This window comes from Branchiostoma floridae, chromosome 5, assembly GCF_000003815.2.
Source record: "Branchiostoma floridae strain S238N-H82 chromosome 5, Bfl_VNyyK, whole genome shotgun sequence".
NCBI lineage: Eukaryota > Metazoa > Chordata > Leptocardii > Amphioxiformes > Branchiostomatidae > Branchiostoma > Branchiostoma floridae.
The window spans coordinates 7,842,101-7,860,405 of record NC_049983.1 but is presented as its reverse complement, the minus strand read 5'-3'; the positions used below and the strand labels follow the sequence as shown (position 1 = coordinate 7,860,405).

Here is an 18,305-nt window from a genome sequence, read left to right as displayed (position 1 = left end):
TCTCAGATCCCCCTATTCATAGCCCAATCATATCGCACTCAGCCAAAATAGCTGATTGACAGGCATAGTAATTGCTAATCTCCAACCCTGCCAGTGACCTGAGGTTGGCCTGTCCACCACTGGCTGGGTCCTTCAGGAATAGCCAGGCCAGGTAGACAGGCCAGGTAGCCTGGACTGGTAGACAGCCCAGCCTTTTAAGCGAACCCGCAGTCGGAAGGAAGGAAAGATCATCTGTACTGAGAGATAACATGTCATTGATTCAAATCAAATTCAAACATTTGACCCTGACACAACAAAGTCTCAAAGGAGTCAAAAGCCTAAGATTTCCCAGGTTTCCCGGGGCAATGATCATTAGGTGTTAATTAACAGAGATCTAATAAAAAGTAATATGAATTTGTATCTGTGTAACTTGCCCTTTGGCGTAACATGCCAGCTTCTGTATCTGTATCAGTATACAAAAACAATGTAGCTGGTGTTGCAACCCTTTGGCGTAACACACCAGCTTCACAGACACACCAAAGGAATAGCAGCTGGTTATATTACACTGAACGACCTGTCACACCTAACCCTTGCACATCTACATCTACCTGCAAGCCAAGATCAGAGCAATTCAGTCTGAGTTTTATTCGCTGCAGCAATACTTTTTCTGAAAGCCAAGAAGGTCCCCTCCAGTCTTGCACTAACAGGTGCATGGGAGTCTTACAACATGTATGTATCAAATATAAGGGTGGACTCATCTGATGAGAAATGACAAAAGCAAAATCCCCCTTGAAGACAAATCCCACAAATCTCATTAAAGTGAACACCCCAGCATTTAAAAACCCAGCATCCCTGCTGTGATGGTTGACATAAGTAATCACCCCTGAAAACATTCCCCCCTGTTCCCCCCACATCTGTCTGTCTCATGTCCTACCTACATGGCAGACAAAAATACCCCATTCCTCAGGAGCCCAACTGTGCAAAATTACAGCCTAGCTTCAGGCTAATCCCATAATTTGAACCAGTCCTGGACTGACCCACTTCCAAAACATCCCTCCTCTTCTTGCAGAAGTCCCTTATAGGGAACAAGGACATTTTTTTTTTTTTTTACATCGATAGAGCTTCATGCAGACATTACTTTATTATGATCCTAGGACCTTCTTGACGTTTATACAGCTTCAATCTTCATCTTCTTCATTGTTAAAGGTAAGAGAGTGGTTCTGAGGAAATCCCACTTCCAAAAGAGCCCTTTTCCACTTCCAAAACAGACCTTCTCTTCTTCTTGCAGAAGTCCCATATACGGAACAAGGACATCGATAGAGCTCCAGACGTTCCTTTATTATGATCCTTGGACCTTATCTCCATTTTATACATCTTTAAACCCTATCTTGAAGTTCTTCGATCATTGTAAAGGTAAAAGAGTGGTTCCTAGAAATTCCAAAACAGCCCTTCTCTTCTTGCAGAAGAGAAGGACAGTAAGAGAGTTCTAGATGTTGAACCCCATGAATGACTGCACAATCTTTTATGATATTATTTTAATTAGTACCCTCTCTCCATTTACAGCTTCACTCATCAGATTGTAAAGGTAAGAGAGACCTTGTTCTAAAGGAATTCATTTGGGGCACTCATGGCATAGCTATGGATAAATGTATGTGGTATGCTTGTCTGTCTACAAATAGGAACATGTCAGGCTAGTTGCCAAGTGTGCGGCTTGCCAAAATATCTGACTTTGGTAATCACTATCAACCGGCAATACCTCAGAAGTGTAGTTTCAAAGGATTTGAAGGGGCTATCTGAATAAACATTGTGGTGCAGTGATATGTTTTGTGTGACTCTAGTGCATTTTGTTTCTTCGTCTTCACTGCAAACTGAAAATGTCACGCAATAAACACCTTGTTTCCCCTCCTATGACAAAATTAACTGTTCCAGTAATATTAACTGACTGAGTCGAAAATCCTCACAAACAGTTTTAATCATTTTAATGCAAATTTAACCCCCATCACAAAGATTGGTAGCGCTGCAATCGTAACATACAAGACTTACAAGAAGTAATATAAAAGTGCCTGATGCAAAATTTTATACACAACGTTTTACTACATCATTTCACATTTCTTGAGTCAAGTTCAGTGTATTAAAGCAGATTTGAAACATTATCAATGGTCAAATACAATCATGAATGTCATTTCAACATTGACTCAAAACTCAAAGACTGTGTATATATATAGAACTCATTTTCATAGGAGAGGGAAAAACGCACTTAAAGTTTATAGCCAGAAAGAATATGACTACAGTTAGTGAAGCTTGCATGTCTTGATCATATTATCAAAAGAAAAGTTCAATTGAAGGAAACATGAAACATTTGTATTTAATACTGCAATCAGTTTTCCAATCTCTGACCCTCCTTGACCCCAACCTGTCCACCCCCACAAGAAAAATGTTACCTTCCTTAACCTGTACCATATTTGTGGGGTGCGACCAATAACACCACTTGTCCTTCAGACAGTGAGAGTGAGAGTGTGGTCCTCTTGAGCTTTCACTTACTTCTGAACACCTGGTCTTTGTAGGTAAGTACGGTAGCAGTTAGTGTTTACCATCTCATTTTACAAGTATAAACATTTTTTCAAGAATTCAGACAAGTTGGATACCTTTTGCACATTTTTTCATAACGTTTGGCTGAATTTATGCTGCTAAGGGTTACGTCTTGTAAGGAATCCTTAAGTTTGAGATTGATGACCAAGGATTCATGTGACCTGGACAGATTATATTACCTGTAGACAAAGTTCAAGACATTGTGACCACTAGATGTTGCTGACTACAACTATCACTACATGTACTTTGTAAAAACTTCACTTGACATGCCGTTTTCTCTTGACTTTTAAGTTATTATGAAAGTGAAGTCTATTAGTAAGACTTTTGTCTATTAGTAAGACTTTTGCGTCCATAGAATTTGGATGAACTCTTACAATTATGTAAGGCTGGTAAAGAAGTTTCTAAGTCAAAGTTGTTACTGGTATAATGATTTTCAATCAGAATATATAACAACTGCACATTGGATAACAGAATTTATCTTTAAAACTTACTGGAATTTATATACAAGTACAGTAGTCATTTTTTTAAAATTAGTACTTTTTATGGTCAACTGCAAGACAAAACGGCATTATAATTCACAGCAAGTCTCCCCCAATATGTGACTGTGATTTTATGAAAGCATTAAATATTCCCCACTAAGTTACATGCTTGTGCTTGGCATGGTTAATCATGCTGCATTGTTAGCATGAATAGTGTGTGTCCTCACCCAGTGAACATCAAACAGTGAACTTGAAGGCTTCTCAGTTGGAGGATGCGTCACGGTCAAAGTTGCATTGTTATCGACTTAACGACACTACAAGCTTAGAGTACATGAATCTGTAACTGTTGGTAATTTTTTATGTATTTGAGCTAGCCTGTCTCCAGGACCCGTCCTTCTGTCCCAGGTTGGAAATATGCTTGTTTGGATGGCCAAAACTACCACCCATCAAAAGAAAATGTAAACATTGTGACACAAGATTGGTAAAAATGACTGTATTTTCTAAAGCTTAAAGTGACAGATTTAAGAAAGAAATAAGACATGGCCTCCCAAATAATGAGTTGGAAAAAATATCAAAGCTGAAGACAGCCCTGCATTTGAAACACTTGCATTTGCCTGAAAGTGGACTTTGGTAATTCATATTAGCATAAAGATTATGATTTGCATACAGGACTTGACTGTTAAACGTTCAAATAAAGCAATTGTGGCTAAATGACTCTCTTGCCCTCACGATTACCCGAAAACAGTATTAGTAGTGTTCGATAAAGTTTGTTCTGCAAGCAAATTGTGTCATACGTCAAACACAACCTAGACATATGGACTTTAAAGTAAACAAACACAAAATATTGTAATGCGTTTTGACTAGGGGTGGGTACCGGTACGGTACACTAGTACAAAACCGTTTTTCTTGGTGGACCGGTCCAGAAAAAACAGACCTGAAAAAATCTGTGAACTGGATGTTGGACCAATTTGAAAATGAATAGATTATACCGGTAGGTGTTCACAGGTCCAAGGAAAGTACAAGATAGAAGTAGAGGAGATTTGATAGTCATTTTTACCAAGCTTCTACTGTCAACCTCGGTCTAAATTAGAGGCTGCTGCAAGTGTTGTTTACATGATGATAGAATTTAAAACGTCAATGGATGTTGGATACGCCACCTAACAGAAACCTTTGTAGCGAAATGGACCATTGTTTTGAGCATCGCCTATTCATAAGTTTTCACAGGTAATTAGGTTCAGGTCCGGACCTGGACCTGACCCTCTGGACCTATACCTGAATTTTTTGTTCTAGTACCCACCCCTAGTATTGACAAACTAAACACAAAAGGAAAATAAACTCCTCACATCCTAATTACATCAACAAAACAGCGTTTGCCTACGAAATCTTAAACTCAACAAACATGTAAGACTATAGGGTATCATTTGGAAACAAAAATATGGCAGACCCTAGTTCAAATCCAAGGTCTTTTTGTGATGTGCCAAGATAGCAACGCTTGTCTGCCATGTTCACGGTCTTCAAATATTGTTGTCTGCCAACGTCATCACCTTTGACTGGTCAACTTCCATGGAACACTGGATATGGTACTGCAGACGTATCAAATATCCAAAAGTAATCCTCTCTTTTAACAAGTGATCTCCTTCATGTTTGGTAGGGTGCCAAAGCGATTGCTTTCTTTCGTACTAAAAGTTGGCTAAACAAGGTTTGGCAATTTCAGGGCTAGATGTGAACTGGCATTCGTTTGTTTGCTTTGCAGCATATCAGAGGTAGGTATGCCTTGTTTGGTTTGTGTATGGAACACATGTACGTTCCTCACCAATTACCAAGACAGAAGGACAGTATACCTGAGGTACTTCACTGGCACAAAATAGGTCAATACCTAGTAGTACAGTGAGAGGTCTCTAGGCTCTACGAAGCATAAGAAATGTCAAATGTTTCTCTTCCCAAAGATATGTCTGAGTGCTGTCATTCCTGCATTTCTGTTGTGCACAACCAAGGTACATTTGTATTCATCTCCCATGACATCTCTGATCAGGTTCTGTTTTTCCAGGCAGTTCATCAACATACAGAGTTTCTTCAAGAAGACACTGACAGCACTGGGGATTGAGATCCTCCTTCACACACTGAAGCAGCTTTGGCAACATCTTTGAGAAGAAAGACAAGGCAGAAAGACCATCAGCCTCCTTAAGCCACTGAAGACACCTGGCTTAAGAAACTTTTGCGGCTTTAAGACGACAGATAAGGAGACTCTCTACTACACAGAGCAGGAATCAAAACACAGCGGGAGTTACATCCTTCCTAGCGTGCCGGCAAAGCCTGGATTAGAAAACTTACTTTTTTGTGGGTGGATGCAAATGCCAGCAGGAAACTACTTCCTTCTGATCTTGGAACTGTGACAAGTGAAGAGGGCAAAGCCACGTGCACTGCATACATGTTCGAAGTTATGAATCGCAGACTAAAGCTACCTGTGGGACAATAGCAGCAAGGAAGAGCCAGGCAGTAGTACAAACTTACAAGGACTACTGTATGTATGAAGGCGAGATAACGTGTATATCAACCATGAGGAGAATTGTGATCTATGTTTTCTTGGTTGTCACGTGCAGTCTAGATACGTCATTCGTCAGCTCGGAGCTTATGACGGGTTCTTGTCGGATTGTGTGCGGCATGGGAGGGGAGAACAGCAACCTGTATCTGTCCGACTATCCCAACAGTCCTAACAATCTACCTGATGTAGGGAAAGGAGAGAAAGGTGCTCCCGGGCGACCAGGCAAAGCAGGCCCCCAGGGCCCCCCAGGGGAGACAGGGATACAAGGGCTGCCAGGAAAGGGTTTGTATGGGCCTAAGGGGGAGAAAGGGGACATGGGTCCTCTCGGACCAAAAGGAGACAGGGGCCTGCAAGGTCCAGTAGGGGCAGGGAGGAAGGGAGATTCTGGTGACAAGGGACAGAAGGGGGAACAGGGGTACACGGGTCCGCGTGGGAAACCAGGCGACCCAGCCCCGTACCACCCCATGATCCGCTACGTACACCCGCCCGCCCCGGGACCGCTCAAAATCGTGTTCTCTGCGACCAACACGTACAAGGATGTCAAGTACAGGCATGGAAGACGCAGCCAGGCGACTACCAGTTTCAGCCACGTGCTTGTAAACAGCGGCGGACACTACCACACGAGAAATAGCGTGTTCATCGCACCGATGAACGGAACCTACTCGTTCACGTTCAGCGTTCCGAAACACCAGAAGGAAGACCTCTTGGAGGTCCATCTGATGAGAAACCTCAAGAAACAGGTCATTGCCATAGCAACAGGCCCAAACCCAGGGATCTCCATGGCAACTAACTCAGCCATCATCCACATGGATGAGAATGACCTTGCATGGATCAAGGTCCATAGGGGAGCCATAGAGGAGCAGGAGAGGCTGGCAACATTCACTGGATGTCTGCTCTTTCCTGATCTTGGGTAAAGTTGTACCTTTATCAAGATTATAATGACAGAAATATATTATGCATAGTAGTTGTACTATTAATGCTATGGTCCCATTTGCACCAGTGCTTGCAGGAGCCAAGGCCACAAATTTGTAGGCCACAGTGTCTATTTGTCACCAGGTCCCAGGTTGATTTTAACTGTGAATTAAAAAAATCCAGGGGCCTGACTGTGCCCCAAAATAGCCCAGTAGCCGTAGGGTGTTTCACAGGGCCACACACATGTAGGTTTATGCCTAAAAGTGCAAAAAAAAACAGCCTAATAACGACCGAGAGAGGCCCCCATTTGTCCAAATAGGACCACAGCATCACTGGACAGGTGATTTGGGTAGAAAAGGGAGGTTAACCTCCTTGGTTAGAAGAACAGGGCACTAAAGACTCTAATCCTAAGATTTAGATGCAGGACTGGCACATTATAACTTAAATCAAGTCACATTAGCCAACAAAAAGCACTCAGAACCTCCTGAGTGGTCGGTGGAACACTTGTGATTAACAGGTTGAAGGTTAAGCTAAGTTCATGAGTCCAGTCTGAAAGTGTTAAGTGTGTCTGGCACAACAATTACCTTTGTCTGTAATGAGGGGATGTTAAGAGTGGCAGTAACGTCTTAGCATGCAAGACATAGTCTTGTCGTTTCTCTAGAGTCTAGTCTAAGTCTAAGTCTAGTCTCTAAATATCAACTTTAAAGGTGCTTGCAAAAGCTAAATTGTACATAGACCACACATAAACATCAAAGGAATACCACTAGTAATTAGAATTATACATGTTGTATGAGAAAGGAATTCTTCCTACAAATATTTACAGTGTCGTGTGTACATGAACATGTACTCTACCAACTTCATACTATGTATTTCTGTTAGCTTTTTTTTTTCCACAAAACTCGCTATTTCGCTATTTATCATTTTACATCTTTATCATAAAATATGCTTATCCCTTTGTAATGTTCTGTACAAGGCCATTTCATTAATGATGTTACAGTACTAAACAGGTGCATAGTACAGGTACATTTTGTACACAGAAGTTTTTTAAAACGTTTTTTATGTATCAGAGTTTTATCATGATTATCTGCTCCAATTGATCCAAATTAAGAAAAAGACTACTTTTTTCCATATACATATACATAGCTATTGAAAGAATAATATTATACAGTATACTTATATAACCATACACAAACAATTATGGTCAAGTAATCTATACACCACAATGTTAATTAAATGATCATAGTAGACCTATTGTTGTGCCCATTGTTTGCCTTTTTTCTCTAACTTTCTGGAAATCTACTGGAAAGAGGGGAATTGTTAATATTAAAACTTGATGACTGGAGATACACTATGAATAGTGTTATTACCTCCATGAAATGTCATGGAGGTTATATTTTACCCAGCGTTTGTGTGTGTGTGTGTCTGTCTGTCTGTCAACAAGATAACTCAAGAACGGCTGGATGGATTAGTTTCATACTTAGTGTGTTGGTGGGGTGCGATGAAAGCTGGAAGTGATTAGATTTTGGGCCCCCTAGCGGCTTCCCTTGGTACTGCAGCGCAACTTCCGGTTTTGCTATCTCCTGTTCTGAACACGCTATGGTCACGATTTTTGAGTGTTAGATAGCTCTTGTGCTCAGAAATAAGTGACATAAGTTTTGGCCCCCTACCGACTAGGTTTGGGATAGCAGGGGCATTTTTGTCAAAAACTTCTGAAGATGATAACTCAAGAAGGGAACAATGGATTTTCATGATTTTTGGTACATTTGTATGTAGGCACCTTAGACAATTTTGTACAAGATAAGATACTAATTATGCAAAATAGGAGTACATTTACATAATTAATGAGAATATTCTATCATAGCAGTTTTTTCAATGTATCTCTTGTCCCGGACATGATATAGTCTTGACATTTGGGTGGTAGATAGCTTGCAGTGTCATGACAAAGTGAGGCAGATTTCAGCCCAACATGTAATTTTGGAACTGCAGGGGCATTTTTGTCAAGACATTCCAAAGAGGATAACTGCAGAAAGGATTGGCAGATTGGCATAATTTTAGGGGTGCAGGTAGCTTAGACAAAGGTGTTCATAATGACATACAGACATACAGACATAATGACATACTGTACATGTTATGCAAATGAGGACCTTATTTGCATAATTGATGAGGAAATTGTATAATACCATTATTGGCAATAACTGGACTTCAATAAATGTAACACTTATTAATTATGATAGATGGAATATAAGCAGATACCAAATATGGTAATGAGAAACTTATTTGCATAATTTATGTAAAGATTGCAAAGCCGCTTTACAATGTATGTCTAATGATTGGAATTTCATACTTGTGACATGTGTACGTTAGTCAATGATGAACAACACCACGCATAAATTATGTTAATGTGTTAGTCGGTTGCATGAAATTTAAAAAAGCTCTCAATTTTCATGGAGGTATGAGGTCGCCGAACTCTAGTTTTATCTAATAGGATAATTGCAAATATTACTCACTGATTGGAAAGAAATGGAGCCTGATGTTGACAGCCTCCAGCCTGGCAAACCCTGGCATACAGCAGTGGAGAACAGTACCTGTACAGCAGTAGGTGAAGATACGGGTTTCAGAAAGTCTCAAATTTCATCATAACTTAAGTCTTAATTTAAAAGTACATGTAGTATAATGCACTAAGACTTGACAATTTGAAGACTAAACATAAAGTCTTTAAAAGACTTAAAAGTAGTCTTAACTCTTTATGTTAAATCTGTTGTAAACAAGACTTAAGGGAGTAAACAAGACTTACAACTTTCCAAAATATTTAAAGACTTGCAGAAATACAATTGAATACAATTTATTTTTTAACGATCTAGAGGATCATTTCCTCGCTATTAGATTGAAATATTTTTCATGTGATAATTCGGTCAGGAAGTTATGTTAAAACGTCTTCAAAAAGTGCGACTTGGGGCATCCGAGGGCGAATTCAAATGATATGCATGACGTCATTTTAGAGAGTCGCGTTCTTCTAGTAGCTCTACCCCCGTCCGCTGTAATGGCGTCTTGTACTACAGGTCGTGTTAGTACAAAGTCCAGTAGAAGTTATTGTGTCGCAGGAGGCCCACATGGCGTTAGCTGTAAGAATAGTCAGTCTACCGAGGGGATATCTATGCACAGATTCCCCAAAGTTAAAAATGACAGAACTGTGGCTGACAAATTGAGAGTCTCGGCGAGCTAGAAAACAGTGTACAAAATTATGTATCAAGTTTGTTCAGAGGCATCGGCATGGTTCCTTCCGCGACATCTATGGCTCTGCACACTTCGAGCTCCGCACACTTCGAGCCCTCGTACTTCAACATGAACCTTGAGATTATATTGGGGAGAGCTGTGGGATGACCAGAAGGATTATCGCAGGAAAAGTTCCAACTATTGACACCGCTGGTCTGCCGACTCCAGTCACGGAACGCGCGCGGAGAAGGGTGAATTCGCCACAGTTTATCACAGCTGCAGGACGTTTATCTGTCACATACTAGTAGTAATTTGCCCTGTAAATTTACCTTGTATTTCGCTTATTCTGGTCATAACTGCGGTGCCATTATTGTGAAGTACTTGTACGCTTAGACTCCGACACAAAACAGCACAAATGATTCTTGGATTTTACATTGGATTCTTTGTCGGCGTCCGGATAGATTTCATAACAAAGTGAACCGCTTATACCGAACTCGTAACAACAAACGACGCTGTCCCAAGATTTTCAAGCACGAAAATTTGCTGACCGTATTCAAAATACGTTGGAAAAATTGTCACTAGATTTTGTCATGAATATTGTAGTTCTTGGTCTCAGTAAAACCAAGTTACGAGCGAATCTGGGATTTTTCGTCGTCAACAACAACAACTCTAAGAAAAATGGCCCCAAAAAAGATGGCGGCCGTGCGCTAAAATCCTGAGACTTTTCGAATTTTCTTTCACGGAAACACCAGTCTGTATGTTTTTCCTCGAATCACTAGGAGCTTACGAAATCTGTCTGTTGTGTAGTGTCTTAGCGGTGGACATGTTGTTGATAGGTGAGTTAAAATAGTTTGGTTTTGTATAAAAACTTCTAGCGTAACCTGAGCATGTAAACAAAGGAAAATATATCTGGGTTGCGGGACCACAAGCATGTACGTACTCGTTACTTTGTCATCGATAACTCGTTTTTTTTGCTCGTGTAGCTACAAACTTGGCACTTTTGTCGCTAGATTTTGTCATGAATATTGTAGCATTGATATGTAGTACTGATATGGTCTCCGTAAAACCTAGTTACGAGTGAATCTTGGATTTTTCGTCGTCAACAACAAAGAAAAATTCCTCACAAAAAAATGGCGGCCCCGTGCCATGCGCTATTATCTAACCACACTTTTCGAATTTTCTATCACGGAAACACCAGTCTGTGTGTTTTCCTCGAATCACTGGGAGCTTACGAAATTTGTCTGTTGTGCAGACAAATATGAAACAGAAAGAACAGTCACTCTCAAAATGTTTCACGGACTCGTCACAATCTGCAGGCGTTTAGCTATCGGCCGTGCTCACGACTAGAAATAGTCAGTCTACGACGTACTATCTATCCGATAAAAGCTTACAGGTTTGTAAACAAACACATACTTTGAGTGGGAATGTATTTTGAGTCGCATTTCTTGTGGCAATGAGGTTGCTTCTCATTTTAAATCCTGGCGAACTGTACGTAGTTAGTTGCTCAGCTGTTGTATATTTGTACGCGACCGAAGCTTTAGTCCCGGTTTCGCTAGCAGGCACAAGCGGAGACCGCAAAGAGGCACAAACTTCTGCGCTTCCGCTAGAAAAATCTTCAAATTAATGTACAGCATGGCCTCCTTACTGAGGATAATGTAAGCCCATGCTATCATTTGTGTATAGAAGAAGCGATGGCTGTTTATCCCCGCTTATTCCACACGCTACAATAATGAACTTTCTCCCCGCTTCGCTTGCGTTACGCACGCTTGGTACGTGCATCAACTTCAAGTGCCTCTAAGATATATTTTAGTGGCGTGAATACGAACGAAATTCCCTTCAAGTGAAGTGAAGTATGTGTTCTTTAGTCGTGCCGAGTTTCGTCAATGAATTATGTTTCCTTTATAAGATACGGGTCTATCAAATGTACATTATTCCCCTAGTCAACCATACCAGCTAGTAGGGACTAACTAAAATGACGTCACGGCGTGTTCCTAATTAGTTCCAGCAAAGAGCTCAAAGTACACATTTTTATGTCGCTGTTTGAGGGACTTCCAGACGGACAATTGATTTGAAACTTGCATTGACTTTTTCAGAAAAGATCAATTTTTTACACTATTGGTAGAAAATGCTACAGACGATTTCATTTCAGTTACACTACAATCCCAATCAGTAGACTAAGTTCAAGCAAACCCGGCCTAAAGGAAACAATTGATGTGACTTGAATTTGAAAGTGTTTTGATATACAAACTATATGCAAACTGTTGCTCACCTCGATGTAGCATGAAGACTGAGTACTCTATGTCTACAACATCATACTCCCCTATGTCCTCTTCCTGTAATAAAAAACAGGACAACTTTTGCAATGATCTCTATAACCTAAACATATATTCATAACACAAGTTGTCAAACAAAGTTAAAATATGGCAAAGCTTTTGATGATACAAGTCTAAAAAGAAAGTTTTAATATATGCAATATGCATGAATTCAAAAGATTGCTGGTCTGCTCTTACGTTGTATTTTGATCATGATTAAAAAAACACCCAGACTATTGGGAAATAGAAAAAATTGAACAGTCTGAGAGAAAACATACTTTATCCCTTGAAGCTCTTCTAAGATGAAAGATACATTATAATGTTATCAAGTTGCCTCATCAGCTCCCAGTGCGTGAAATTGAAAGTACGTTAGATCTTGAACCAGCTTAGCTCAACAGAACTCAATGAACAGAAGAGCTAAAACCTACCACTATTCTTGCGGCATAGAAGACAGGTGCTACATGTATGTATAGTGTAAGACATAGTGCATTTACAGGTTCATAGTACCAGAGAGATTATCCCACAGAAGAACAATGGACCACAGCTTAAGATCCCATCCTAAGGCCCCCTTTCCACTAGACGGCGATTGCGCTGCGCTCTCACTGCAACCTAAATATGATATGTGTAACCTTCACTTTCACACTGGGTATATCATACAAATTGTAAAAATGTGACTGAGAAGACAACAAAACACACCAAGTGTGAAAAAAATTGTTTCTTTTCTATAAAATTCTTATCAAATCTAAGGTCGCAGAGAGAGCGCGGTGAGAGCGCCGTCCTAGTGGAAAAAGGGTATATGGACTGTGAGTAGGTTTCAAACTCAAGACTTTTTGGTAGGGTCACTAACCACTGGACTACATGTATGCACACACCTGTGACTTTTCAAAAGTCTCACCTGTGCATGATGGTCTTCAGGACTCATAATAGGATGCTGGTAGCAGATACACAAGGAACCTGCAATAGGAAAACAGAAGGAAACAATCACATTTTGTTTGTTGTAGTGCACTTGGCAGTGGCACATAGGACACATGTATCAATCAGCAAAACAAATTAATTAGCTCACAAATTTACAACCTAACAGCCATATCAAGGTACTTTGCAGGTGTCAATGAACAAGATCTGATTTAAGTGCATGTAGAGCTTGGATATATTTTTGCAGAACTACAGTTGTCATCCACTGTAAAGCTTGTGCTGCATTAGTTTCATAGCTGTTTTTTCAGCCTCACCATAAAACTAAGAAGCGTAAAAACAACAAAGAAATTGTCAAAAAAGATGTTATTTCAAGATTAGTGCACAGAGTACTAAATTCTGAGTCTTACCTCCAGGGAGGGTCAGAACATCACAAAGGAGCTTTTGATCTGGAGCAAAAAAATAAGGTCAGTAACTGTCATCATTATCATTATCATCACTTACATAGCCACAGAAACCTTTTTGCAAACTTTTAATAAGACAATTCAGAAATGAAACTCAATTTTCAAACGAATATACCTCAAGATATTCTAAGTCTCACCTGTTACTTTATTACTAAGAGGAAGGTGTTCATAGATGCTCCTGTATGAGATAAAATATATTTTTCAAAGTTTCATACATGATTGTGCTGTTACAGGAGTTACTTTAAATTTAAATTAAAATCTGAAATTTTGTTTTGCCACCAGAGTTCAACCTAGCCTTTACTACAGAAGAACCCATGGCTGCCTGCATATCTCATGAAATCTGTATAAAAATAAATATATAGATGAAACTTGTACAATAACACAAGTCCATACAACAGACTTGACAGTTATTTCCTGGGCCTTTAATTTAAAACACAGTGTGTGTACGTTTGGAGATGTTAGTTTATTGAGAGAGAGAAACTTACGGTGCTTTTGACACCTCTGGAGGAAGATATATTGGGAGCTGGACCTCCATCTGTTATGAGGACAGTAAAATGGTATACATATATGCCACATTGTAAGTCAGAGAAAAAAGAGAACACACAACTTTGTCAAAATATTCCTTTTCATCATGCACTGTTCAGTCACTGCAAATCACCATATATGAATCTGAATCATCATAGTCACATAAAAAAAAATTTCATCAGTGAATCTCCACAAGTTTCGAAGAGAAGTCCACTTCCTGTCTACTCACAGATAGCACAAACACAAATATGGGGGGTAGCGGAAATTAGAGGGGGTGGGGGGGGGGAGACTGGGATCAATTTGGGGAAGTTCACTAACACTTCAGAATCTGTGATCTGACAGGCAATGGTGATACTTAAACATTTGTCAATTGGTTCAGATTGAATTAGAATATCATTAAAATTGCTTCCTGGATGTGTAACCTTCATAAACACATCCTGCAATCTGTTTCATTTCGGCTGGTGCCTTATACTCTCCTATTCCCAGAGTCTCTAACTATTGCCAAAAACCACAGTCTCCAGTCATTGTTTTTGTAATGTTAGACACAATGAAGAAGGTGCCAAAACTTTGCATGAACCTCCTGTTATGCGTTCTTAACAGCTAACATCACCTGGACTACCATTCCAAATGGTTCAAAGAACTGCCAAAATACACATTCTTTAACATAACTTCTGCCATGTAAAAACACTATGAAGAAGCTGTAAAAACTTTGCATCATGATTGCACATGAAGGCATTGCCTACCATGATTTCTGGAGGATACTTTTCATAGAACTGCATACAGGTAAAAGTTAGCTTGGAGTTACTATTCTGTTGGAAAAACACAATGTATGAGCATGAGAAATATTCAATATATACAAGTGAAAGATTTGTCCTCTTGAACTGGATAACTTGCACATGCACAATTATATTATTTCATTTTTAATCTTGGTAATTTCATTACTAGTCCAATTATGTCTTGATGCTTTCCTATTGAATTGAATATGATGTAATAAGAGTAAAATACACCAATCTTTCTCTCTTTTTTTTGTACACAAAAGGGTGTACTTGCATGTACATGTATATGTATATGTATATGTAATTTATAAGTTGCAACTATTAAACCACAGTGACTGTTTCCTACGAAGATATCCTGATATATAATCATTGAGGCATGCAGTCTATAACTTGTGCTGGATATTTTCCCCTTCTCTTTCTTCTTGCTTACTTTTTTCTTCTGGCTGAGATAGTACAGTCTCTGCCTCTGGTGGTCCCACTGTGCCCACTGGAACCTTTTTGCCAGAACTTCAGTTCTAGGCTGCCCACACATCTCCTGCAGTTTCAAATAAAAATACCAGGTGGCTCTTTACTTCAGAGCAGCATTGGCAGAGATTGTGATGTTACAATGTCATGTAATTCTGACAAGCATGAGCAAGTAATTAAGACTTTACTTACCACACCACTGTATCCGACTCTGGACAATTTCATATGGTACAGTCCTATCACTGTGGAATGGGGAATTTAAGTTAAAAAGTTTACAACAAATGGTAAACAAAAAAGAAACGGTTTAGACTAACTGTTGATCTATACACATATACATGTACCTTTTCAAAAATCTAGAACTGATCATGAACTGTTTATTGTAGAAAAAGACGAATTTTCAAAGCGTTACAATGTTACACTTCATTTTACTAGACACGTTTTCATGATTACTATATCATAAACTGTCATAACTTACATTCTTTATGGATGAGGAAGAGCATATGAGATTCCTTGCTTGTTGCATCTCCATGTCCCTTTCCATGCAGAAACTGAAACAAGAGTTGGACACAAAATTTGAATAGGAATAAATACAACATTGTACACTGTACAAAAAATCTACATCTACATGTACACTGTCACAAGGGTAAATAAACTACTGACTACCGGTGCTGTAGCTGCTGATAATACCCTGCTACATGTACTAAACCCCAAAACCAATACAAATTTGTTGCCAAATGGCTACCTTAGCAGGATGAAAGTTAAAATATTAACATCTCTCCTCCCCTTGCCATACGTTGATAATAATGTCCAGTTCTATCCAATCCTGAACCTGTCAGGTTTAAGAAAACTTATTGTACATGTATTTGTCCTTACCTGAACCATGAGGTAGTTGTCCCTCTCTATGTTGAGGTAAAACACTCGGTTTGCCGGCTGCACCTCAGCAAGGTAGGATCTATAGACTGGAAATGATTACATCAATAATAGCTTAGTTCCTTCACCAAAAATCACAGAAATCCACAAGGATCATTGAAAAGCAACGAACTGCAACAAGCAAATACTCCTTAATCATACATAATACAATATGGTATTTCCATATCACCCGAGTTATCATCCCGACTGCCAGTAATATCACCCTCACATGTAGCGAAAATTGATCAGACCACGAGTCTGCGAGCTCTAAATTACGAGGAGGCATGACCCTGACGAGAAGGGGGGAACTCTGTCATTTCTTCGTCGGCAATTAGGGTCATGCCTCCTCATAATTTAGAGCTCGCAGACTCGTCGTCCGATCGATTTTCGCTACATGTGAGGGGGGTATAAGGATCATCCGACAGTTGGGAACAAGGGTGATGCAGAATACACCATGTTGTATTCTATTTGATATGTCATACCCACCCTGGAAAACACACGTTTCATTGGAAAATGCGCCATAAGTGGAGAAAAATTGGTATCCTTTTACAAAAAACTTTAACAACTGCAATTCCAACATCCAAATTCAGTATTCAAATTTTCGATAGTGGCACAATAGATGTACGTTAAGCGCGTTCAAATGATTCTTGTAATAGAACCCTATAGACCCCCACATTATATACCAGCCTCATCGCCCGGTCAGGAACACCCATTTCAAACATTATATACATTTGCAAAGATGATAATACATGTAAATGATTGCTGGATACCTTGTGCATGCTGTCTTCCCTCAGAGTGCCAGGAAGGAGACCCTGAGGAAGAGGTGGCCTTTTCTTGGGTGGTGAAAGCTGAAACAACACAGTCACTTCAACATCACAAGCTGCAGTAATATTCAATGGGCAGGGAGAGTGTGTATAGGGGTAAATGTTTTACAATAGCAATGTGAAGTAGTTCATGCATACTGGAGAGGGTCCAGGGCTGGACAAGGCCACTAGCCCAATTGTCCAAGTCAAGTGAAAATGCTGATCGGGCAAGCGCATGCTATGTCCTATACCACCTGCCCGATCGGGCAAGATTTTTCCTTGAGTGAGATTTTGATATACTTGTTACTTTTCACATTCTTGGCATCAAGCATCAGTCAACACATTAAGATAAAGCAATAACTCAGAATAGGATTCCATTGCTGGAAGTGAAAATACATCAAATTTGGTAACAGTCAGCATCAGTGTCTGACCATTTCCAAATTTCACCCAGTTGCTTGAGAAACTGTAATATCAAGTCCAATAAGTCAAATCTTTTTACAACTTAGAATAAGACAAATTGGATATATGAAATACTAACCAAGAAGTGTCCTCTCCTGGTTTACTGTGCAGTTCACAAGGTTCACCAGCTTCTCATGGACAAAGAGGACCTATACAGCGGGGTATATGATATTGCATAGATTTTCCTGTCATTTCAATTATGTACTACAGTACAAAAGGTACATTGCAACACACATTCTTGGGAAGCAAACTTTACAATTATAACATCAATCTGGCTACAGCTTCATTGACATTGCACTGTATTATTTACTGTAAATGCATTTAAGTTTGTGGAAACTTAATTTAGCAGTAAGGGGAAAGGGAGTGTTCACTGTGGTTTTGAGTTTGCTGTAGTACCACATAATGAAATAGAAAAATGTTTGTGGTGGTTTTGAGTTTGTGGTAAAGTGGTCAAGGCGAAAACACCGCAAATATTTCTGCATTTACAGTACTTCAGTAAGGGATGTTTCAGGAAAAACTACATGGTGGAGGTACCTGTTTACATCAACAACATTTGTTGTGTACAGAAACAGCATTGTACTCACGGTGTTCACTTTGCTGATTGGTTCATACAGACCGATGTGACTAACAACAACATCATCCTGAAATGTAAACAAAAATGCATGTTGTTGTACTACGTCAAATACAAATATATGTTGTATATGTCATATTACTTGGTTGATAGATCAGGCTTTTAGCCAGGTGTTTGCATGTAACAAGAAATTGGACACACTTAATAACCTTACACTGGGAAGCAGATCCTCTGAAAGCATGAAATTCTGATTGACCAGGGATGACACTAGGTCATTTGTGGTCACAGTCTTTTACTGTGACCTCTCTGGCAGTAATTTTGCACCTCAGGATACCTTTAGGATTACATGCACCATTTTAAACTAAAAAAAACTCTGGAAGGTGGAGCCGAAACTCATC

At 39.6% G+C, this 18,305-nt stretch overlaps 2 protein-coding genes across 5 annotated transcripts in view; one reads left to right on the top strand and one right to left on the bottom strand.

The window, feature by feature from the left end:
- The window catches only part of LOC118415697 (inner ear-specific collagen-like), a 15,334-nt gene extending 8,583 nt beyond the window's left edge, over positions 1-6,751 (top strand). The window contains exons 1-2 of one of the 2 annotated variants that reach the window (XM_035820444.1): positions 2,443-2,543; positions 5,095-6,751. In XM_035820444.1, coding sequence (XP_035676337.1) covers positions 5,571-6,503 — 933 coding nt within the window. In that variant the 5' untranslated portion in view covers positions 2,443-2,543; positions 5,095-5,570 and the 3' untranslated portion in view covers positions 6,504-6,751. Of the gene's footprint in view, positions 1-2,442; positions 2,544-5,094 lie in introns of those variants that run through there. The other variant, XM_035820445.1, reaches the window with a different exon arrangement.
- The window catches only part of LOC118415690 (gamma-secretase-activating protein-like), a 47,967-nt gene that overhangs the window by 26,804 nt on the left and 2,858 nt on the right, over positions 1-18,305 (bottom strand). For all 3 annotated transcript variants that reach the window (XM_035820433.1, XM_035820432.1, XM_035820434.1), the window contains exons 3-16: positions 17,921-17,977; positions 17,416-17,485; positions 16,845-16,922; positions 16,039-16,124; positions 15,641-15,713; positions 15,358-15,407; positions 15,131-15,235; positions 14,668-14,733; positions 13,885-13,934; positions 13,537-13,577; positions 13,346-13,384; positions 12,922-12,980; positions 11,984-12,047; positions 9,009-9,086 (exon numbers count right to left, since the gene is read on the bottom strand). In XM_035820433.1, the coding sequence (XP_035676326.1) occupies positions 9,009-9,086; positions 11,984-12,047; positions 12,922-12,980; positions 13,346-13,384; positions 13,537-13,577; positions 13,885-13,934; positions 14,668-14,733; positions 15,131-15,235; positions 15,358-15,407; positions 15,641-15,713; positions 16,039-16,124; positions 16,845-16,922; positions 17,416-17,485; positions 17,921-17,977 (916 nt within the window). The remainder of the gene's footprint in view (positions 1-9,008; positions 9,087-11,983; positions 12,048-12,921; positions 12,981-13,345; positions 13,385-13,536; positions 13,578-13,884; positions 13,935-14,667; positions 14,734-15,130; positions 15,236-15,357; positions 15,408-15,640; positions 15,714-16,038; positions 16,125-16,844; positions 16,923-17,415; positions 17,486-17,920; positions 17,978-18,305) is intronic.